Raw genomic sequence first — 23,133 nt, forward strand, 5'->3', positions numbered from 1 at the left:
TTGGGTTACTTTGTAACTTTGAGACTTGGTCTATCACTTTCATAGAGATCTATATTTAGACCTGGAACTTCACAGGTAGCCCAGACTGGCCTCAAATCCCAGAGATACACCTGCCTCTGACTCCAAGTTGAAGGAACTAAAGTTGCAGGAACGTGTGGTACCTTGCATTACACCTGGGATTAGACTACCAGCAACTGAGTCTCGGAATCTTCCCCTCCCACTCCTGTGCTGGGCTTACAGACCGGGCTATCAGGGCTTATGACTGTGAGGCTTTTTACTGGGTGCAGAGGTGTGTGTGGAACTGGGGTCCTCATGCGTCTACATAAGCCATCTCCCCAGCTCCCTTTCTTGTTTTCTTGAGAGAGGCTTCTCTGTAGCACAGGCTGGCCTGTAAACTGGGTAGTGGCAAACTCTAAACCCAGCACATAGAAAGCAGAGTCAGGGGGATTGCCAAGCAGTGAAGGTCAAGGTGGAGGGGGTTTGTTTGTAGAGTTGCCTACCTTGCAAGAAGCCCTGGCTGGGTTCAATCCCAAACCCCAAATAATCTGGGAGCCTGTAATTCCAATAATGTGGGAGTGAAATGGGCAGGGATTAGCCTGAGCTACTACATGGACAGTGTACTGTCTTGTCTCGCTCGCTTTTTTTTTTTTTTTTTTAAGGATTATTTATTTATTTATTTATTTATTTATTTATTTTATGTATATGAGTACATTGTAGCTGTCTTCAGACACACCAGAAGAGGGAATCAGATCCCATTACAGATGGTTGTGAGCCACCATGTGGTTGCTGGGAATTGAACTCAGGACCTCTGGAAGAGCAGCCAGTGCTCTTAACCACTGAGCCATCTCTCCAGCCCCGTCTCGCTCGCTTTTAAAGATTTATTCATGTATATAAAGCACTGCATTTGCATGTATGATGTATGACAGAGAGCATCAAACAGAATAGGGCATTAGATCCTATTACTGATGGTTGGGAGCTATCATGTGATTGCTGGGAATTCAGTTCAGGACCTCTGGATGGAGCAGACAGTTGCTCTTAAATGCTGAGTCATCTCTCCAGATCCTTCATTGTCTCAATGGAAACAGAAGGAAGAAGAGGAGGAGGGGAAATGGAGGAGGAGAAGGAGATGTAGAAGAAAAAGCCTGGAATTGTTTGCTTCGTGTGTTTGATCTCAGCACTCAGGAGGCATGAGGTTCGGTGGGTGTGAGTTCAAGGCCAGCCTAGTTTACAGAGTGAGTTCCATGACAGCCAGGGCTACTCAAGGAAACCCGGTCTCGGAAAACAAAAAAACAAAAATTAACAGCAAACATATATACACACATATTATTGTGTATATATAAACCATATGTAAATAATAACATTCTGATACAAAATGCAAAGTCAAAACCAACACATTAAAAGGAAAAAAAGATACCAGATGGATCTTTTCTCTGAACAATGTGAGCTTCAGGAAGGAGAAAACTATTCTGTCACGAGCTGTGTCCTCTAGAGTCCCAACAGTGGCTAGTACATATAAGAAATTTGGGAGATATCTCTTAAATAGGATATTACCGCAAAGTCCCTGTTCAGGTACGCACTCTTTGACTGGCTGCGGAAGGATATGTGCGCGTGCATTAGCTAGACGCATGCGTACAAGGTCCGGGAAGTGTATTGAAAAAGGGTGGAACTTCAGTAAGTGTCTCGCGGTCATAGGCGGTTAGCTAGAGCGCGAGGTTGAGACCGGCCTAGGTCCGAGAACGCATGCGTAGTCCGGCCTCTGGGCCGCGGAAGCGTAGGCGTTTAAGGGTGCCTATAGCTTTGGCGCATGCGCAGTGCCCGCGGTAGGGCCCGAACTGGGGTGAGGGTTTCTTTTGACTCGTACAGCACATGCGCAGTGCGAAAGGCGGAGGGATTCGAGTCGCGTTCACTCCCGGTTCTGGTCGCGAGCGGAGGCCGCGCGGGCTGCGAGGAGAGGCCTGGCTTGCGCGCGCCGCGCGGACCACAGAGGCTACCTGACGCGGGCACCGCCGAGGTGGAAGCCAGAGCGGGAGTTTTTGTTCGTGAACGGCGGCCGCGAGGCCTGAGACTAACGTCAGGCCGAGGAGAGCGCCGCGCGGTGAGTGAGTGAGTGGGTGAATGAGTGGCCTTAACGGGGTGTGGGGCCGCTACCCACAAGCCCTTGCGGGGCCCCCGAACCCTTTCCCCGTGGCTGTGGCCCGCTTCCCGGGACAGTGCCTTAGACTTTTCCCTCTGCTCCCCATCCTTTACCCAGAGTTCTCTGGGCACTCGAGCCCCGTTTCCCTCAGGGTCCCCCTCCCCCAATCTCCTGCGGTCCCCTACCCACAGGCCCTTGCGGTTTGTGTGTTGCCTTTTTTCCTCGCTTTTTTTTTTTTTTTGGTCGCATCCTGGACCTCTACCCATAATTCTTTTCGTCTCTGGGATTCTAGATATTTTACGCAGAGGCCCCCTGGCTTGCGGGATATTATCCTTATGGCCTATCCTGAAACCCCTACTTAATAATCTTCAAGGTATGAAGCGAGCAACTTCTAGAGCTCGAGGCTTTAGGATCCCTGGGTCCCACACCTCCTGGCTCCTTTTCCTCTTTGTTTCCTCTGTTACTAGCCTTTCGTTTTTCAGCTCCTGCCAAGAACTTCTTTTTTTTCAAGCAGATGTCAGTCCCTCGATTAACCTCGATTGAAGCATCCTTCCCGAAATCGCCTGTTTTGTTGTTTGTTTTGAGCGAAGGGGTCCTAGAAGAAACCTGTGCTAAATAACGTTTCTAACATAATGTTTCTGGTCTTAGATTTGGCAAGATGACACAGTTCCTGCCTCCCAACCTTCTGGCCCTTTTTGCACCCCGAGACCCTATCCCATACCTGCCACCCCTGGAAAAGCTGCCACATGAAAAACACCATAACCAACCTTACTGTGGCATTGCACCATACATCCGAGAGTTTGAGGTGAGCAGAGACCACTGGGAGGGTTTGGCTTCTGGATGGGAGCAGGCTATGTTGAGGCGTTCAGCTTCAAAACATTTTTAGTTGTGTGGTTTGTGAATGTGGCTTTTACTTTTTCATATCTTGTTTTGTGCTTTTGTGTGGGCTTTAATTTTTCTTACTACACTTTTGTATGTTTGTGTGAACCTGTGAAGATCAGAGGACAACTTGGAAGAGTTCATTCTCTCTCCTTGTGGGTTCAGGAGATGAAGCTGAGGTGGTTAAGCTTGGTGGCAAGAGCTTTACTGCAGAACCATAGTGCTAACCTCTTGCTTGGGTTCTGAGATAGAGTTTTGCTGTGTAGCTCAGGGTGGCCTTGATCTTACAGCAGTCTCCCTTCCTCAGTCTTGTAAATGCCCCATATTATCGGTGTGTGCTTCCAGGAGTGGCTCATTTCCTGATAGGGTCTTAAGAGTATGGATAAGGTAGTCCCTAGCCCAAGTGATTGGCCAGATTGGTTATATCGGCAAGTGTATTTCTACCCCAACCCCTAAGCTCGCAGACAGGTTTCTCTGTGTAGTTCTACTGTTCTGGAACTCACTCAATAGATCAGACTAGCCTCAACTCAAGATACCTGCCTGCCTTTGCTTCCCCAGGGCTAGCTGAGCCACTTTAGTTGATTTTGTTTTTGTTTGTGGGTTGTCTTTGGGGGAGGTGGGAATAGTCTTTCTTGGAGCTCGGGCTGGTCTTGTAGATTTCCTTTTTTGTCACTAAGGCTGGCCTTGAACTTACGAGACTTACTGTGCTCAAAGAGCCAGAATTATAGGTATCTACCACTACCCCAGAAAATAAATTTAATGCATTGGTTAGATTGGCCTTTAGCAAGAGGTAGCAGTAAGGTGGAACCAGTGGAGAGCTAACACAGAATTCATGTTAAAGAATTTGGGATAAGGCAGTAAATGTCAATGTTTGTCATTGTAGTTACTACTCTTTATGTCATTAAGATGGGGTCTCATAGACAATATGACTTAGCAGTGAAAGGTGATTGCTACCAAGAAATCTGAGTTGTGTTCCTAGACTCCACAATGTGGAAGGAGAGGGTGTGCTCCAGCACATTGTCCCCTGATCTCTACATGCATAGTGATGCATACATACATCCTCTTCTCAATAAATAAGTGTAAATGTAGGATGATTTTAAAAGAGGATAGTGTTTACTGGAACTGAGTGACACGTCCTGCAGTGCTTAAGGCTAGGAGCTAGGTGTTTGCAAAACTCTGTACTGCTGAGCACATGTGACCAAGTCTGAGTCGTTTGAGCTCCTTTCAGTCAGAAAGTTTGCCATGCCCACCTGCAGAGCAAACCTAAGAAATGCTGCCAAGTAACCAGAAGTCTTAGGAGGAAAAGCAAGTTTACTAGATAACAGAAAGGTGATTCTTTAGTAATATTTGCCTACCTGCCACTTGAGAAATGTTATTATCCAATAAACATTTACTTTAACGGGTACAGCTCAGTGGGGCCTTTTTACAGGTCATGTGTCAATTAGCATTTAATGAGAGCCTAGAGAGGATTTTATGACTTGCTGTGGCCTACAGGTTGTCTTGCTGAGGTCTGCCCTGTCTACCATAGTTTCAGAAATATTTCTATCATTTGGCTCTCTGTGAAATATTTGGAACTGCGGAAAGTAACAGGATTCTTGGCTATGAGAAGGAACAGTGTGGCTTTGGTACTACAGCTATGTCACCTATATCCTGACAAATGTCAAATGTCTACAGGCATCTAGATTAATGGGTTTTGTCTGTTTGTCTGTTTTGTCCTATTCTGAGCTTGCTCTGTAGACAAGCTGGACTGAATCAGCTTGCCATTGCCTCTCAAGTGCTGAGATTAAAGGTTTGCCACCACTGCTCAGCAGTTGATGCTTTTGGTACATACAAAAGAATTGTTTCTGTGTTTTGTTTTTTAAAAAGGACCTTCACAAATGAGCCTTTTTTTTCCCTCTGTCTAGTAGACATAAAGTTACTTGAACTAGACAGAAGTTTCCGAACACTGGAGGTTTCTGTGTTGACCTTGCTGCAGATGTGCAGCATCTGGTCAGCGCTGGTCCATGGAGCATAGACCTCATGTGGACCACTCTTCACCTGTCTCTGTCAGCACAGGAACTTCTGGCATTTGTGTATGGGAAGGTGCTGAGAGTCTTCTTGTGGTGTGCCTTGCTATTTCCCATCACCATTTCTTCCCTATCACCTCTCTTGTTCCCAGGACCCTCGAGATGCCCCTCCTCCAACAAGGGCAGAAACCCGGGAAGAGCGCATGGAGAGAAAGGTATGCTGTTTTACCTTTTAGTTTTTTGGGGTTTGTTGTTTTGTTTTGTTTTGTTTTAGCTACTTTTTTCCAAATGGTCTCTGACACCAAGGTACTTCTGGGTACACTCACTTTATTTTTTTCTACTGGCAGAGACGGGAAAAAATTGAACGGCGACAGCAGGAAGTGGAGACAGAGCTGAAAATGTGTAAGGTTCTCTCTCTTAGCAGTCTCCCCTCCAGTCTCATGCTGCTCTCTTCCAGGTCACACGTGGCCTCTTCTGGGAGCTTGGGAAGCAGAGTTGGTTTACGTTCTCAGTAACTACTTGCCAAGCACTGCACTGGCTGTGTGGGTTGTCCTGATGGTGTTTGTATTTTGGTGTTAATTCTGTTTCCTCGAGGGGTTTTCATGTTCCTGCCCATGAGCAGTTGATCATATACTCAGGTGATCTCATGTGGACTTTCTCCCCATTTTAACTAGTCAGGAAAGGATAGAGCCTGTCTGTGCAGTGGATGGAAAGGTGGAATGGGAAGTGTTTGAAGGTGACAAGGGAAGGGAGAGGACTGAAGAAGAGGAGGAAGCCATAATGGAGCAAACACATACCTCAAGTAGCATGGGGTCTTAAACCTGGGGAACAAGTTAGTATGTCTTATACGTGTGGATGTTTTGCCTACGTGCGTGTAGATTAGAAGAGGGCATGGGATTCCCTGGAACTGCAGTTGGACAGTCTGAGTTGCTATGTGGCTGCTGGTAATCAAACTCCAGCCTTCTGGAAAAGCAACCAGTGCTCTTAACTGCTGAGCCATCTTTTATCTCCGATGGTTTAGACTTTTAATGTGTAGGGAGACCTCACTCATTTGCCTTTCTTCTAAAGGAACATAGTCCACTGTGTCTTGAGGTAAGGCATGAGGTGATCTGGCCAGTTGGTCCTGACAGCATCCTTAGCTCCCTGAGCTTGGAGTTGGAGATATTATACCCTCTAGATATGGAGTATTTAAGTAATACTTGATAGTCAGACTCATAAAAGGATCAGATGAATAGGTAAAGACTCCTCAGAGGATGAGGTTTATCCATCTATTGTCTGTAGCCTTGTTGACTCTTTTCTCAAGAGTACTCACGTGCACATGATGAGAAGGTAGTACATGGGGCTCAGAAGCACCTTTCCTAATTCCTCAAAACATGGCTTTTCAGATGTTCAAGGTGTTTCCAGATGTTGCTACTCAGTTTGTCTTTAGCATCCACATTAGGGTTCTCTAAAGGAACAGCTCTGATAGAAATGTGTGTGTGTCTTACAGGCTGTGGTCTGGCTATTTAAACAATGACTTTTTCAGTAGAGAAGCTAAGAATTTGTTAGTTGTAGTCTGTGTTGGAATCCTGAAAAGCTGGGCTTTAATACCAGAGAAAGCATGCCTCAGCAGCAGGATGGATGACTGGCAGGAGAGTCAGGACAGGCAGACAGAAAGCCTCCTTCCTTCATGGTTTCATGCAGGCTGCCAACAGAAGGTATGATCTAGATTTCGGCTGGGTTTTCTTAACCTCAAATGGTTGAATCCAGAGGTCCACAAAGGAATGCCTGGCTGCTTGGGTTTTAGTTGATTCCAGATTCATGAAAGTTGTCAACTAAGATTAGCCATCCCAACACCACTCATAACTTCCTTAGCTTGTCACAAAGACCTGTCCCTGTTACTTGCTAAATGTCACAAAGTGAGAGTTTCCATGTCCAGGGCCCTCTTGGCATAGACAGTGCTTCAGAAGTGTCTTGATCACTTGTCTCCTCAGCCCAAGTTCTCTTAGGGGAATTCCTTTCTCTTTACTCCTCCCAATTTTCAGCACCCAAGGATTGAAACCTGCCTAGGGACAGGTAGGGGGACATCTCCTGGGTTGGGGTCTGTAGTTGAGGGGCATCACTGGAGTGGAGGTGCAGTTGAAAGTCTTAATGTCTTGAGCCCTGTCTGTCACCATATTGACAGCCATGCCCTTAAATCGGAAGGACCACTACCGGGGCTGACTCTTTGGACCTAGTTTGCCTTTTGGTGGGAAGGTCACAGTTGATAACTGAAGGACCTGTGAAATGCCCATGCCTGTGACCTGTCACTATGACAAATACAGTTCATAACAAGGACCATTTGTCTAGACTGCTTATGGCTGCCAACAGCCCTAGGCATGTCTGGTGCTCTTCAAATTGCTGTGTTCCTGAGAAGAACCAAGATCTTTATTTTAATTTTTTAAGATTTATTTATGCACACTAGAAGAGGGCATCAGATCCCATTACAGATTGTTGTGAATCACCATGTAGTTGCTGGAAATTGAACTCAGGACTTCTGGAAGAACAGCTAACATTGCTGAGTCATCTCTCCAGGTCTCCCCCATCCCTTTATTTTAATTTTTTTACAGTGTTGCTTTCTGTAGCTCAGGCTGGCCTCAGTATCTTAGCATTCACCTTTTTCTCACTTAAACTGTATCTTTTCTATGATCTCTTTATTTGCCAGTTCCAGCTACATTCTAAAGATTGTATGAATGAGAGAACCAGGACAGCCAATAACATGGGCACAGAGTGTTCAATACAGGTGCAGTGAGCTTCCTGCACCTCACACTCCCATTAGAATTGGTTAAAAGATCCTTGGACTTTTTCTGGAGACTTAATTCTTGGTGTCCAAATGGAAAAGGGCCTTGGTAGTTCTCTGTTTATACCACTGGGCCTTGGTCATTTGCTTTTAGCACTAGCCCAGGGTCCCTGCCTCAGGCTATAGGGTATGGAGGAGAAAACCTACCCTTACCTGTCTTCCTTCCATTTGAGACAGGGTCTCTCTATGTAGCCCAGACTGAGTTCTGCTTCCTTAGTACATTGGCCATCACACCCCAGCTGTCCTGGAAGTTTTGTTTGAAGTCTGAGACTGTTTGGTATCAGGCTGTGCTGTTAGAGTCTGTCACAGGCTAGCTCAAGTCATCCCTCCAGAGAGATCCCGTGGGCTCAGCTGCTACTTAGTTCACCTTGCACTGGGAATGGCTAGCCAAAGTCTATAGTTGTAAAGTGGCTTTTAGGTCTGCCACATCCTGTTTGATGTCATATTCATTCCAGCAGTCTGCCATCATCTGCCAGTCATTCTAGAAAAGACTTTGAGCTTTAGTGAGATCAGACCTACTAAGTCACCGTGTTTTTCTCTTGGTGGGGTGGGGTGGGGTGGGGTGCCAAGGTTCCATCTTCATGTTCTCAGCCTCTTTCCATCACTCTCTATCCAAAACTGTGAGCACTGTGTACTTTAAAGATTCTCTCCTCCTTGTACAGGGGACCCTCACAATGATCCCAATGCTCAGGGCGATGCCTTCAAGACTCTGTTCGTGGCTAGAGTGGTAAGTACCCAGTACCTGTCCTGGGTACCCTGGACTGCTGAGAATTGGGTCTAGTTCTGAGTGATTCAAGGGCTTTGGAACAATGTGCTTCTTCCATTTCACTTAGTTTTCTGTCTTGTAGAACTATGACACAACAGAATCTAAGCTTCGGAGAGAGTTTGAGGTGTATGGACCCATCAAAAGAGTAAGTGTGCCAGGTGGAGGGTTGACGTGGGGGTACTTAGAGGGGGAGCAGCAGCCTGAAGAGAGAAGAGTGCTGGTTTATTCCTTTAGTATAGCTTTAATGTCAGAAGTAACATTGGGAATGTGAATCCTTGTGGGTTTAAAGAGTGGGTCTGCAGGGTTCGGCTTGCTGTGAGTTGGTGTGTGTGCAGTCAGTCAGGCCTATTCAAATTATTGCTCAAGACCTCCTAAATTAGTTATTTGTTTCTCTTCTGTCCCAGGACTCATGCTTAAGCTCAGGGCAGAGGTGTATATGCTACGCAAGCATTGTACCTGAAACTATTATCTCCACCAGCCCTTGTATAATTGCTGCTTTGTAGTTATTTGTTAGATTTCTTAAGGATGTCTTTTCTATTCCTGACTGCCTGTATGTGTGTGTGTTCACATGAGTACAGTGACCTTAGAGGCCAGCAGAAGGCATTGGGTCTCCTGGAATTACGTGACTGTGAGCACCATGTAGCTGTTAGGAACTGAACGTGGGCCCCTGCACTGCCTTACACTTTACTGCATTGGGAGGAGGATAGGATTGGCATGGGTGGAGCAACTTGTAAGATGCATTTTCTTCCTCAGTATGAGTCCTGGAGATCAAACTCAGCCATCTCACTGGCTCTCACCTTTTAAGATTGTCCCACATGGTCCAGGCTGGCTTTGAGTTCATTATATAGAGGATGGCTGAAGTTGTGATGTTTTGGGGATTGAATACAGGGTTTTTGTGCATGTTAGGTTATCACTCTACCAACTAAGCTACATGCCCCAGCCCTGTCACAGTTTTTTTAAAAAATATTTATTTAATGTATATGAGTAAACTGTAGTTGTCTTTAGATACAACAGAAGACACATTAGATCCCATTATAGATGTGAGCCACCATGTGGTTGCTGGGAATTGAACTCTGGAAGAGCGTCAGTGCTCTTAACCACTGAACCATTTCTCCAGCCCAGTAAAATTTGCATAAGGTTACTTACGACTAGCCTGGGCTACAGACTGAGGTCTGTGCACAAACAAACAACCCAGCATTTAGTTGTTGTGCAAAGCTTTGACATAAACTTAACTGCTCTGTGTCTTATTTTTCTCTGCTGGGAGACAAAGTAAGACCTAGTGCTCATGACAGACACAGGCTGCTTAGCCCAGGGCAAGGCATTGGATGGGTCTCAGGAAATGGTTTCCTGCCACTCCCCAAAGCCCAGTGGAACCTGGTTCCATCATGTCAGCTTGGAATCTCAGTTGTCTTCTGAAGATTTCAGGCTACAGAATTAAAGTCCCAAGGTTCCTGAGCAGGCGTAAGACCATATTCATCCATGTGTGGGCAGGGAGTGGTGTGCATAGAGAGCCAGCCAACCAATCAAATGATGTTATCTCCCGGAAGTCTTAGTGTTTTGCCCTACCTCCTGTGTCCCAGCATTCCTTTGTGAATCTTGTTTTTCTGTGCTTGAGCCTCTGTGTCCTTAACATGGAGAGAGGCCCAGAAGCTTCATCCTGACCTTACATGGCCTGTTTGTCCATATGTCCTCCATCCCTGTTCTGCCCTTAAGTGCTCTGGGTCCTCTAGCCTCCTTGCCTTCCCATATACTGTGCTCTGCATGCACATGGCAGGCAGAGTCCTGTTTGCCCTGTTCACATTGGAACATCCACAGTGGCCCTTTAACCTGTGCACATTGTCAATTCTTCATATCTGGCTCACTTTGGGTGCACTTGATTCAGTGCCTGTCTGCCTTGTGGCCTCATTTGAGGATACCCACCATTGGAGTGCTCGGTTTCCATAGAGCTGTGTCCACAGCCTTCTCCATCCTGCTTGGCAGGATGCTGTGCCTCCCATAGGCTGCCTCTGCACCTCCCGTCTCCACTGAACTCTGGCTTTTACTAGAGAGTCCCTTGGAACGATTGAGGGATAAATCTGTTACTAGTGTGTGTGCCCCCCACCCCAGCTTAAGGCCTGTGTTACAAGTTGTATTGTGGGGTAGGTGGGGCAGCCCTGTCACTTGTGGGGCTAACTGCCTCCTGCCTATCCTGCAGATCCACATGGTCTACAGTAAACGCTCTGGAAAACCCCGTGGTTATGCCTTCATCGAGTATGAGCATGAACGAGACATGCACTGTGAGTACTGTGCCTCTGCCCTTCCTTCTGACCCTCTACCTCTGCTGCCCAGCCTCTCCCCCGTCGTCTGTTCCCTCCCCTTCCATACCTGACTTTAGCATTGTCTCTTCTCCCTCTGTTTCTGATATATCTTTTTTTATATATTTATATATGTGTTTTTTAAAAATCAAAAACCAAATCCCCCACAACGTGTGTGTGAGCCCAGGGAGGTAAGTGTCACACGTTGAATGAACCTCAGGGGCCAGGAGGGCACTGGGTGGGGTATGGGGCCAGCTGGAGGTGTGGGGAGGGGTCGGATTTTGGGGAGCTTCTCCCCATTAGGCCCCCACTGAAGTTGGGGGCCAGTAGGTTGGAGTGAGCTGGCCTTTGAACCAGCCCTCTCTTCCCCCCAGTAGAACTAGGCTGGGCCACCCGACCCTCCACCTCCGCACTCCAACCCCCACCCAGTACTCATCAAGCAGTGATCTGGTGGGCATGTTTAGCACCCACCCCCACAGCTACAAAGCCCCATTGAGGCTATGCGGCGTCCATTCGGGTAGGGCTGGGTGGGTGGGGGTGGGCAGGGCTGCGGCGTGTCCAGGGGCCGCCGTATTAATTGACTGTTCTTATTGTCACTGCAGCCACCACGCAGCTGGCTTGCAGCTGATGCTTACGCTCCCCTTACAACACCTCAGTGTATGGTTGGTATAAGGGTTTGTATCATGGGTAAGATCACAGCACCGCACATCAGCCCAGCTTAGCCAGGCAGCTTAGGAACAGCGAGGCATCCCCTCCCACCCTAGTCACCTTTCAGTGTCCCTTCACCCACAGCCCTCTCCTCATTTGGGTGCCCTCCACCCCTCTTGCCCCCATCCACATGCTCTCTGGTAATCTCACTGATCCCAAGGGGAAGGGTGGACCTCGATGAGAGAGGCATTTGCCTCCATCCGTCGTCGGTCTCCACCCAGCCTCTGACACCTGGGTCATATTGGCAATCCTAAAGCTGGGGTATCCTGGGACTAGGGCTCTATGTGGAGCCCTTCCGCCCAACCCTCCCTGCCCTGTGACTTCTGTGGAGCTGTCGCCATAGTGGTCTAGCAAAGTCTCTGGTTTCTAGCTTGGGGTATTATCCCTCCTGTCTTCCTTGGTGTGGTGGGAGCCTCCTGAGAAGGCAGCTGTGATGTCCAGTGCCTGAGCTCCCCAAAGTGCATGGATTGGGGTTCAGGGTATGGGAGGGGTGGAGCAGGCTTTAAAACAACTGAAGGTGTGGTAGTTTTTATTAAATCTGCAGAGGCAGAAGAGAGGGAAAGAGAGAGAAGCCTAGACTGACACAATTACACGTTCTTCTTGCTGTTTTCTGGGTTGGACCTCTCCTGGGGTTTGGGATGGGGAACCTGAGCAGGGTTCCTGTACTTGACTGACAAAGTCTTTAAGTTCCCTCCCCTCTGTGTTCTGGGGTTAGGGGCCAATTGGCCCCTCCTGGAGCATGGGAAGCAGTGTCTTGGGTCCCAGGTGTGTCCCCTGTGTACTAGCCCCAGAGCTGTTGCCACTAGTGGGAGGGCACACGGAATGGAGGTGGAAAGCCTGGCCCAGTACTGAGTACTGGGTCTGTACCTGGTTAGCGTGACTGAGGCAGTGGTGAGCAGTAGGTGCTTTTGAGGCCTTGAGGCCCACTGTTGAGGTTGGGCAGGATAGATAGCCCAGGTCACCCAGCCCTTGCGCAAATCATTCCTCTGAGGTCCTGAGGCTCCCTTTTTTTCTTCATCCACCTGTCTCTAGATGATGTGGGAAATGTCTCTCCCTCTCAGGGTTCCCTGTAGCTTTAGTTGCCCCAACGGTGGTGGGTGTGGGGTCTGTGTGAGTGTTCAGGTAAGCTTGGGGTCTCCAGGTAAGCAGTCCCGTGTCCCAACCCCCACCCCACCCCCGGGAAGCCCGCCTCCTCGCCAGGCCCCCAGGAGTTGCCGGCCCCCCCCATCCCGCTCGGTTTGGACACCCGCAAGGCCGGCATCGGTAAATGGCACCTTTTTCTCTTCCTCTGGTTGTTATTGGGGGGGAGTGGGCAGGGGTGGGGCAGGGTATTGTGGTTGGTGAGCACAGCCCCTTAGGCAAGGGCTGGGACCTGGACAGGGACTTTTTGGCCTTCTTGACTGCCCTGCCTGATCACAGGCCTGGACTCTGGGCCTTCCCACTATGTCTTACGCTCCTCAACTTCCCTGAGGGTTCAGGTTGGGCTGCATGCCCTGCTGGCCATTGACCTCGGCTTGGAGGACAGCTGGCCAGGCTAGGTGGTGGCAGGGTCAGTCTGCTCAGGTAAGGTAGGGATTTTGAGTAGCACTGCACATGTCCCTCTGAGTCCAGCCAGGGTCCTTGGAGGCCCCTGGGGAGCTTAGCACCCACCTGTATCCCTGCCAGTTCCTGAAGGTCTTTCCACTCCTGTTCATTTCTGTTCTGATGTCTGTTTCCTCACACTGACCTCCCCTATAAAAACACATAGGAAAAAAAAAACAACCCCCCCAAAAAAAAAAACAAAACAAAACAAACTGGTGTGGTCTGGATGTAGAGAGGCCCAGTGGGCCTCCTGCCTCAGCATGGTGTCTAGGGTGCATGCTTGGGTGTGGAGGGGCCTAGCCAGCCTCCTGCCCAGCATGGTGTCTAGGGTGCATGCCTGGGTGTGGAGGAGCCCTCCCCACAGCAGAGGCCAGCATTCAGCTAACCTCCAGTTTCTTTGCAGCAACTTTGGCCGCCCTGGCAAGAGGGGGCTGCTCCATCATTGAAAGCTGGGGGAGGCCAGGGTGAATGTTTTGCCCCCCAATAGCACTTGGGGGTGCCAAAAAGGAATCAGGCACTGGATGGAGCAGGCCCTTCAGGGTGGGGAGAGGGCTGTCTGGCTGTTGGTTGCCTGGCTGACTGGTGGGAGTGTGAGTGTGTGTGCAGATGGGGTTTGAGGGGCAGGGATGCTGTTGTACTGAGCCTTGTCTGACTAGAGGACCTTCTGGGGAATCCCCCTCCCCCACATCTGTTGCAGCCGCTTACAAGCACGCAGATGGCAAGAAGATAGATGGCAGGAGGGTCCTCGTGGACGTGGAGAGGGGCCGGACTGTGAAGGGCTGGAGGCCCCGGCGTCTAGGTGAGTGCAGGGTGCCCGCTGGGTGCCTGTGCCTTTGATTGTTCTTCCTTCAGTCTCCCCAACCCATATGCCTGTCCCTCTCCATCTCCAGCTTGTCTTCCCATCGTCTTCATGGCTTTGGACACAGTGCACAGACACCTACACAAGAGCACCCAAGCACACTCTGGTCTCTCCTGCATGAGTGATTGACCAGCAGCAGCTCTTATGCAGTGTGGGTAACGTGAGCACTGGCCTCAGTCACTTTATGCCCAGTGTACTTGGTATCAAGGGCTGGGTTGGAGGCTATCACTGGCTCTGGTTTTGCTCTTGCTCTCATTGAATGACTTTTTCATTCACTCTGTAGCTGAGTCACCAGCCTGGTTCCTGGCCTCACATCTGAAGGAGAGCAGCAATCTGCTCTGACCTTGCATCTGTCCCCTCACTGCCTTTCTGGTGTTGTGGGCTATCTCCTTGGGGGCTGTTGTGGCAGGTCTTAAAATACTTCTGAGGGTCCTAAAGCGTAAAGAATAGAGGTGCCTACTGCTGCGAGGCTCTTGTCTCAGGGTCAAGGGTTATGATACAAGTAGAACCTCACCAAGACCTTGAGGCTAGATTTTGAGAGTTTGCTGTTCACTCTGTAGACAGGTGTCAGTCTCTGTGCTATTTGCTGATACTTCAGATTAGGCCCAGCTGGGTTTAGGTCTTCTGTGCTGGCTGCTTCACTTTGTCTTAGGCAGTATTACCTGTGTGGAGTGGCTTTGCTCTCACTTGTGCACCTGCACTCAGTGGACCTACCATCCCAACCCCCAGGGACCTCCAGTTCTTTTTTCAAAGTCTCAGAAACCAGTCAGTTCTGTACAGATTTGCTGATATCAATATAATGAGGTTATGAGCCTTCTTCACTCACATGGACAGATACCAACCTATATAAAACTCTGCAGCATTTTTCCACATGTAGTGCATAGTGGTATTTGTTGTTTGTGTGAGGTTTTAATACATGGTCTCAACTGAAGCCCAGGGTAGCCTATCCTGGCCCTCCTGCCTGGGCCTTTAGTGAACAACATGTCAGTTTCCAAGGGTTCAGACTATGGTTTAACTAGCTCTGTTGCTTTTGGACTTGTAGTCAGATATGAGGGGGGAGGAGTTTACCTCCTGTGCAGGAAGTGAGTGTTTATTTTGAAAGACACTGTTGACCTTGTAGCTGTCTTTGGCTACTTTGTGGGTTCTTTTTTCAACCTTTATCCTTCCACCCTTTCAACTTCCTAACATTATGTCATAGAGGGGATAAAATCAGGGATTGAAAAGGAGAGTCCTGCTGATGAGGGACATAAGAGTTCTTGGGGCAAGTTTGATCTTCACCATTAGGAAATATAATTTCTTCTTGTTGTCTCTTCTTAGTGCCTGATTACTTAACCAACAATCTCTACCCTCTTGGGCCTCCAGGATTCATATACCCTCTGAAAAGTTCCCAGAACTCCAAATGTCATACACAATCACAGGAATATATAGCATGAGGCAAATCTGCTTCAAAGCAGCCCTATATCCCCACACCTGGGATTAAAATGGAAATGTGTTCTTATAATATATTTCTGTGTTTTTTAAAGCAATCCAAATTACAGAATTCTCACTATAGACACTTTGTTGTATTGATGATGGCCTAGCCTGTTGTTAGGCTGAGGCTGTGATCCAGCAGCTAGAAGTCTGTTCTGCTTTGCAGTAGTCCAGCCTGTTATCTATACCTGGTTTAACAGCCCAGCATGTGGCTGATCTCTTCCATTGCTTGTGTGTCTGTACGAAACACAGCCCTGCCTCACTTCCTCCTTGCCTAGTCACTGGGGGCAAATGGCTCATTAGTAGATCCCTATCTGAAAGATAAGACTGCTCTTTGGTAGGGTATACAACACCTTTCTAGACTAGGTGTTAAGTCTGTGCAAGTCCCTTTTGGTGGCACGTCAGAATCTAGGGAGGTGTGGGAATGCTTGAACAGTTTGGGGAGGTACTGAAGGTCCCTAACAGTGGAGTGTTGTGTGGTGAACAGGGCAGGATCTGAGCTGGTTCCTCGAGACTCAGGGAAGTAGGTATGAACACAAGGAAAGCAAGGTAAATGTTACATGGCTGACGTGGAGAGCAAGAGGCAGCTGAGAAGACTGGAATGCATGTAGGGTACCTGGAGCCCAGGTGTGACAGGTCTCCAGCTTTTCTGGTTTTTGTTGTTTGTTTAGTCTCACCATGTAGTCTTGGCTGGCTGAAGATCACTGTGGGCCAGGCTGCCTCTGCTCTGAAGTATGAGATTAAAGGGGTGCAATTCCAAACCTAGTTTCTTTCAGCTTTTCTATGAGTTCACACTTTGGATTTTGTGCTCCGAGTACACATTGGTAGCTGACTAGCCTAAAATCTCAAGCTTCAGGTAAGATTGACTAGTGGGGGGTGGGGTAGCAAGATACTTGTTTAGGGTGTCCCCAGCTCTAGCACTTTGTAAAACGCTTTGCTGGATACCATGGCTGGCCTGCCGCCAGCGGACGTGGAAAAGATTGGTTTGAGATTATGGCTCCGGCAGTGAGTGGAGGTGCTTTAAGATTCCCCTTTGTACTGTTTCCACTGACCATGTGTTCCTTTGTTTGGCCCATAGGAGGTGGCCTTGGTGGTACCAGAAGAGGTGGGGCAGATGTGAATATCAGGCATTCGGGCCGAGATGACACTTCCCGATATGATGAGAGGTAAGGTTGGGCACCTGGTTTCCTGGGACAGGGCAGTCAAAAGGGGTGCCCTGCAGTGCAGTGCTAACCTCATGTAGGCCGGGCCCCTCCCCACTTCCACACAGAGACCGGGACCGGGACCGCGAGCGGGAGCGCAGAGAAAGAAGCCGAGAACGAGACAAGGAGAGAGAAAGGAGACGCTCCCGCTCTCGGGACCGGAGGAGGCGCTCCCGGAGTCGAGACAAGGATGAGCGGCGCCGATCCAGGGAGCGGAGCAAGGACAAGGACCGAGACCGAAAACGACGAAGTAGTCGGAGCCGGGAGCGAGCTCGCAGGGAGCGAGAGCGAAAAGAGGAGCTTAGAGGTGGAGGAGGCGGTGGCGGTGGTGGCGGCGGTGGAGGTGGCGACATGGCTGAACCCTCTGAAGCTGGTGATGGAGCTCCTGATGATGGGCCTCCTGGAGAGCTTGGCCCTGAAGGCCCTGATGGCCCAGAGGAGAAGGGCAGAGATCGGGACAGGGAGAGGCGTCGAAGTCACCGGAGTGAGAGGGAACGTCGACGGGACCGAGACCGTGATCGGGATAGAGAGCACAAGCGTGGGGAGAGGGGCAGTGAGCGGGGCAGGGATGAGGCCAGGGGTGGGGGTGGCAGTGGTCAGGACAATGGGCTGGAAGGGCTAGGTAGTGATGGCCGAGATATGTACATGGAGGCGGAGGGTGGTGATGGGTACATGGCTCCAGAGAACGGGTATCTGATGGAGGCCGCGCCTGAGTGAAGAGCCTCTGCCGTGGACGTCTGCCTTCCTAGCCTTTCCACCTTGGCTTGCCCTCTGGGGGTAGAGATTTTTTGTTCTGGTCCTTTGGATTTAAAAATAAAATTAATTTCCTGTTGACAGTGGGCACTTGGTGTCTTACTGCGCTTGTTGCTGTTTTTCCAAAAGATGACTTCATACTGTTCAGCTACACTTGGTAAGCTGTTCCTAGTGCACGTGTTATAACCTGAAGTAGAGGCTGTTCTCAGAGCCACCATAGCTGCTTTACAAGTGAGATAGGGGAGCTCTGGCCCTCGTTAACAGGCTGCATCTTTGTGAGAGAACAGTAGGTAAAGAGGTGGGGTGCCAGCCGTCAACATTTCTGAATGGAAGACAGAGCTGGGAGAGATTTGAGTATGGTGAACCCTGAGGAAGCTTGGCACAATTCTGAAGAAAGGCTGAAGGCAGTCCCCCTTGAGATCTGACTTATAGTACTTCAGTCTGCTGCTTAAGACCTGGTCTTTACATAGGACCAACGATAGATACCACCAGAGAGCTGAGAACTATCAATAACATGAGAGCACAGACAGACAGCTGGTCTGAGAGTGAACGTCACTCATTCCTGTGTTTCCATATTTGCAAGGTAGGCTTATGGTATTACTGAGAGCATCTCACTGCAGAAAGCTTGGAGCAATGAAAACTTGTAAAAGGCATTGGAGACGGTGGGAGCACAGCCGCCTTTACTAGGGCATTGATGAGTTTAATACTGCCTTCACATGTCACATTCCACACCTGTGTCCAACTGCTAGTGCCATTTGGATAGATTTTATGGGATTTAAGAGAAAGGACTGGGAGGAAATAGCTCAGTAGGGGAAGGTTTTGGGGAGGGGGAAATATGCTGTTCTTGTGTGATAAGACACCATAGGCTCCTGAGTGGGGCCAAATGACTATGGATGTAACCCTCAGAAATGAATGAGGATGAAGCTGTCCTTAAGTTATCAGGTATATGGTCTTTTCTGGGGAGACATGTTCTAAATGTTTGTTGACTGCAGACTGGTAACAGACTACGTGGCCAAGTCCTGCTTAGTGAACAGATTGATTGGCATTTATTTTTTTGGGGGGGGATATGGGGGGGGCTGGTTTTATTTGGTTGTTTGATTTAAGTTTGGTGACAACTTTTCTCTGTAGCCCTCGCTGTCCTGGGTTTTTGTGCAGGTAGTGACTGTCTCAGTTGAAGATCTAGTGCCTTCCTATCCCTACTTTGGGGAATGTTAATCCTGTGTTCCTTCCCCTTCCAAATAGAGCTGTCCGTCATGCTGTTTGCCTTCAGGATGGGGCCTTTTTAAAAATTTATATATGTGAGTACACCGTCACTCTTCAGACACACCAGAAGGGGGCATCGGATCCTATTACAGATGGTTGTGAGCCACTGTGTGGTTTCTCAGAATTAAACTCGGCTGCCTTACCAGCCCCACTTACCCTTCTTATTAGTGGGAAACTGGGTAAGTGTTGTTCTGTGCCTACCCTGAGCTGCTCAGTGTGATCATGAGAGCACCTGGAACCACATCAGGACGAAGACTGGTGAGATCTAAGCAGCCACACTATTCTGAGGCAGTGCCTCCACCCACTTCCTGGGTGGCCACTCAGACAGACCAGGCTAGGAAGGCGGCAAGCAGGATTTAGGCCATCAGTATAAAGCATCTACTCAAGTTACTAGGCATGCTAGAAAGATGACTTGTGGGATACAAGGAAAACGGTAGATAAAAGATTCAGGGCCATTGAGGTAGAGCTAAAGCAGGAAGACGAGAATAAAAACTTATCAAGTCTGAAGTTGACTATTTAAGTTGCTTGTGACCATTTCTATGTAGGCCTGACTGGCCTCAGAGCCCCCTGCCCCCTGCTTCTACCTCCTGAGTACTGGAATTGAAGTTACATGCCAACACACCCAACTCTGAGGTGAACAACTCAGGTGAGTGGCGTAGAAGAGGCAGGCAGATCTGAGTTCTAGGCCAGCCTGATCCTTGTAGTGAGTTCTAGGACATCCAGAGCTACACAGAGAAACCCTGTCTCATATAATTGATTAGATGAATTTAGGAGGGTTTTATTGCTGTGAAGGGACACCATTATTACCACAGTAACTCTTAAAAGTAATTGGGGCTGGGTTGAAGTTTTAGAGGATTAGTTAATTATTGTCATGGTGGGAAGCATGGCAGTGTGCAGGGAGACAGTGCTGGAGCATCTGAAAGTTCTGGATCTGAAGGCAGCAGGAAGTGAGAAAGCCACTCACTAGTCATCACTTGAGCATCTGAGAGCTCAGAGCTCACCCCTTCAACAAAGCGACTCCCTGTGGGCCTTTGGGGGCCACTGTCTTTCAAACACCCAGATTTCTTGTCCCGAACACTGGGAATGCTAGAAGAGACAGACTCCGACATCTGCAGGAAACTTCTTGGCTTGGAGGAGTATCTCAGGACGGCACCCCCTAGAGTCCAGACTAGGGAGAGGACTCCATTTTCCAGTTACAAAAGGGACATTAAGGCCAGTTATGTTATGAGGGGGAAGATCATAAATTCAAAGCTAGCTAGCACAAGTCACTGCTTAAACAAAAACATGAGACTGAGCACGGAGACCCCGAAGGAAGAGTTAGGGAAAGGACTGGAGGAACTGAAGGGGTTTGGGTCCCCATAGGAAGAGCAACAATACCAAGCAGATGCCCCAGAGCTCCCAGGGACTAAACAGTAGCAGTAGACATGGAGGGACCCATGGCTTCACCTGCTCATGTAGCACAGGATGGCCTTATCTGGCATCAGTGGGAGGGGAGGTCCCTTGGTCCTGTGAAAGCTTGATGCCAGGGAATCAAGGGGAATGCCAGGGCAGTGAGGCAGGAGTGGGTGGGTGGGTGAGGGGAGCACCCTCGTGGAAGCAAGGGGAGGGGGTATGGGATAAGGAGAGGGGAAACCGGGAAAGGAGATAACATTCGAAATGTAAAGTAAAATATCCAATTAAAAAAATACAATTACGGGGCTGGAGAGATGGCTCAGTGGTTCAGAGCACTGACTGCTCTTCCAGAGGTCCTGAGTTCAATTCCCAGCAACCACATGGTGGCTCACACCCTATGTAATGGGATCCAATGCCCTCTCCTGGTGTGTCTGAAGATGGTGACAGTGTACTCACATAAAATCAATAAATAAATCTTTAGAAAAATACATAATTGCTCTTGTATTTGAGGCTTAGAAGTAGAGAATGTAGGGGAAAGGGTGGAAGTTTGTGAAAACAAGAAAGCAAGGACCTGGTGAAATACCATCCCTGAACACAGCTAGTGTCCCACAGTGAGGAAGTCACATGGGTTAAACCAAGAGCTTTTACCACTAGGAATTCACAAGAGGATACTGACCTCCATGAATGTGCTGTGTTGTGCCAAATACACAGCTATACAGTAAATTACTGTTTCAAGTTTACAAGAGAGAAAGTGTTGGAGTAAATGTACATATATCTAAGCCAATAAACAGAGCCGATGTTCCACGCAGGGCCAGCTTGTAGTATCTGGGGGCTTGCTTCCAGAAGGCCAAAAGGATGTTCATACCCCACCCCCTTTTCAAGACAGGGCTTCACTGTATACCTCTGCTTAGTTTGGAACTTAACACATAGTCCAGATTGGCCTCTACCATCTCAGTGCTGAGATCACAGATCCAGTTTGTTGAGATGGAACCCAGGGCTTTTGTGCAGTCTTGGCAGTTTCTCTACCAACTGAGCTACACCTGCAGTCCCAATGGGCAGAGTTATAAAAAAGATTTTTAATTATGTGTAGTCTTTCGTGTCAGAGCCCTTGGAGCTTGAGGCAGAGGTGACTGAATAAATATCCTGATGTGGGAACTCAAGGGTCCTCAGCAAGAGCAGTACCTGCCCGCTGTCAGGCTAAGCTCCAGCACCAGGCGAAGCGCAGAGGAAGTTTTCACGTCACACTGGGAAGAGTGACAAGGGGTCCACTAACTCCTTGTCTGTCTGCTGGGGAAGGTTTATAGATACAGAATAAGAGCTTCATGATTAAACAGTCCTGGCCAAGGCATGCTCTGACCTATAGCAATCCGTTATTTCTTGGCCTCCGTCTGTCCTGCAAGATAGGGTTTCATGCAGTTTGTCTCGGATTGGATGCTTGTATGTCTACACTCCCTGAGGTAAGAAGTGTCACATCCCAGGACTGGTGACCTGCTAAGTCCTTTGTTAAGAATGGAGCCTGCAATGGGATTCTTTCCCTATTTTGGGGGTGCCTGTCCAGTGAGGTTTTTTTTTTTTTTTTTTTTTTTGCTCTTCCTGGGACTTACCTTGGCTTAAAAGGTTAAGAACGATAATCTCTACCTCAGCCAAAGACCAGAAGGCAGAAGCTAAGCTTGCATCCTGCTGTTCTCACCGTGTGGACCCAAACAGGGAGGCACTTCTTGACCAAAGCAGGTGTCTGAGTGGTTCCAGCCATAAATCCCAGCTCCTGGAAGGCCGTGGAGAAGGATCACTCTAGGGCCAGGGCCGTCATGGGTAGTTATAAAAGGCACACTGACGGGTGTGTTTTGTCATTGACACAGTTACCAATGTGAGGACTGTGGTTGAGAAGCCAGGGAAACCTCTCTCATTGGCCTTGAACACGTCCTTCTCTGATACCACACCCCATCCAGCTAAACCAGAGTCCTGTGACCTACCAGTCACCAGCAGCATCCCATGTCAGCTCCTCATACCTCCCACCTAAGCCTCCTCCCAGCCCCCTCTGTTGTTTGTTTCCTTGCTCCTGCACTCCAGTTCCCAGAGGTTCGTCACCTGTTCCCAGAATGCTGAGACATCACAGGCTTAAGCGAACATTTGTTTGTTTGCTTTTGGTTATCCTCCCTCCCCCGATAAAGCATCTCTTGTAACCTCAGCAAGCTACCAGCTGATGATCTTCCTGCCTCCACAGTGTAGGATTCCAGATAAGCACCAGGGTTATACAGTGCTGTAGATGGAACCCAGGGCTTTCTGCTTGTTAGGCAAGTGCTCTGTCTGCGGAGCCACATCACCAGCTCCTCACATTGAAAATATATGCAAACACTCCCTACACCGTCGCCATCAGAACAAATCGCAACCTGTCCACCTCAGGACTCCCCACTCCATCTCTCAGCCCAAACAGGAAACACTCCACACTGCTCAACCAGTCTCCTAGGCCTCACCTTCCCCCCACCCCTTCTGCAACCCAGTCTCCCTGGATGTCCCCAGAGATCTTTAGATACATATTTGGTCATCCTGTATGCTCTCAGGGATTTATATGGAGACACAAATCCAGATGCAAATGACATTACAAGACCACTGTTCTGCTCTCTGTGTGGCTGCTGAGGTGACCCAGGTCTTACAGCTTGTTGACCTTATCTCCCAAGCATCTCTATGAACTGTAGGTCCTGCTCAAGTCTCTCACTGTCTCTGTCTGTCTGTCTCTCTCTCTCTCTGTCCGTGTGTGTGTAGACAGGGTCTCACTATGCACACCTGGAAGTCACTATGTAGAACAGACTAGCCTCAAACTCAGAGATCTCCCTGCCTCTGTCTTGGATGTGCTGAGATTAAAGGCCTGGGCCACCAGGCTCTGTGTGCATGTTTTGGTAAAGTCTCATGTCCTTCAGGCTGGCCACGAGGTTTCAGTGTAACCGAGGGTGACCTCAAACACTTCTGATCTTCCTGCCTCCATTTCTGCATGCTGGATTACAGGCGTG

The 23,133-nt window shown here is 48.8% G+C and overlaps 1 protein-coding gene across 1 annotated transcript; it reads left to right on the top strand.

Moving 5' to 3' along the window:
* Positions 1 to 1,904: 1,904 nt before the first annotated feature.
* On the top strand, positions 1,905 to 17,551 carry SNRNP70 (small nuclear ribonucleoprotein U1 subunit 70). The gene is made up of 10 exons (XM_080909210.1): positions 1,905 to 2,095; positions 2,783 to 2,939; positions 5,172 to 5,234; positions 5,367 to 5,421; positions 8,500 to 8,564; positions 8,686 to 8,748; positions 10,798 to 10,879; positions 13,884 to 13,985; positions 16,594 to 16,681; positions 16,759 to 17,551. The coding sequence occupies exons 2-10, from the start codon at positions 2,793 to 2,795 to the stop codon at positions 17,432 to 17,434; spliced, it is 1,341 nt and encodes a 446-aa protein (XP_080765336.1). The 5' UTR covers positions 1,905 to 2,095; positions 2,783 to 2,792; the 3' UTR covers positions 17,435 to 17,551.
* Positions 17,552 to 23,133: the final 5,582 nt, after the last annotated feature.

Source organism: Micromys minutus (genome assembly GCF_963924665.1).
Source record: "Micromys minutus genome assembly, chromosome: 32".
Taxonomy (NCBI): domain Eukaryota; kingdom Metazoa; phylum Chordata; class Mammalia; order Rodentia; family Muridae; genus Micromys; species Micromys minutus.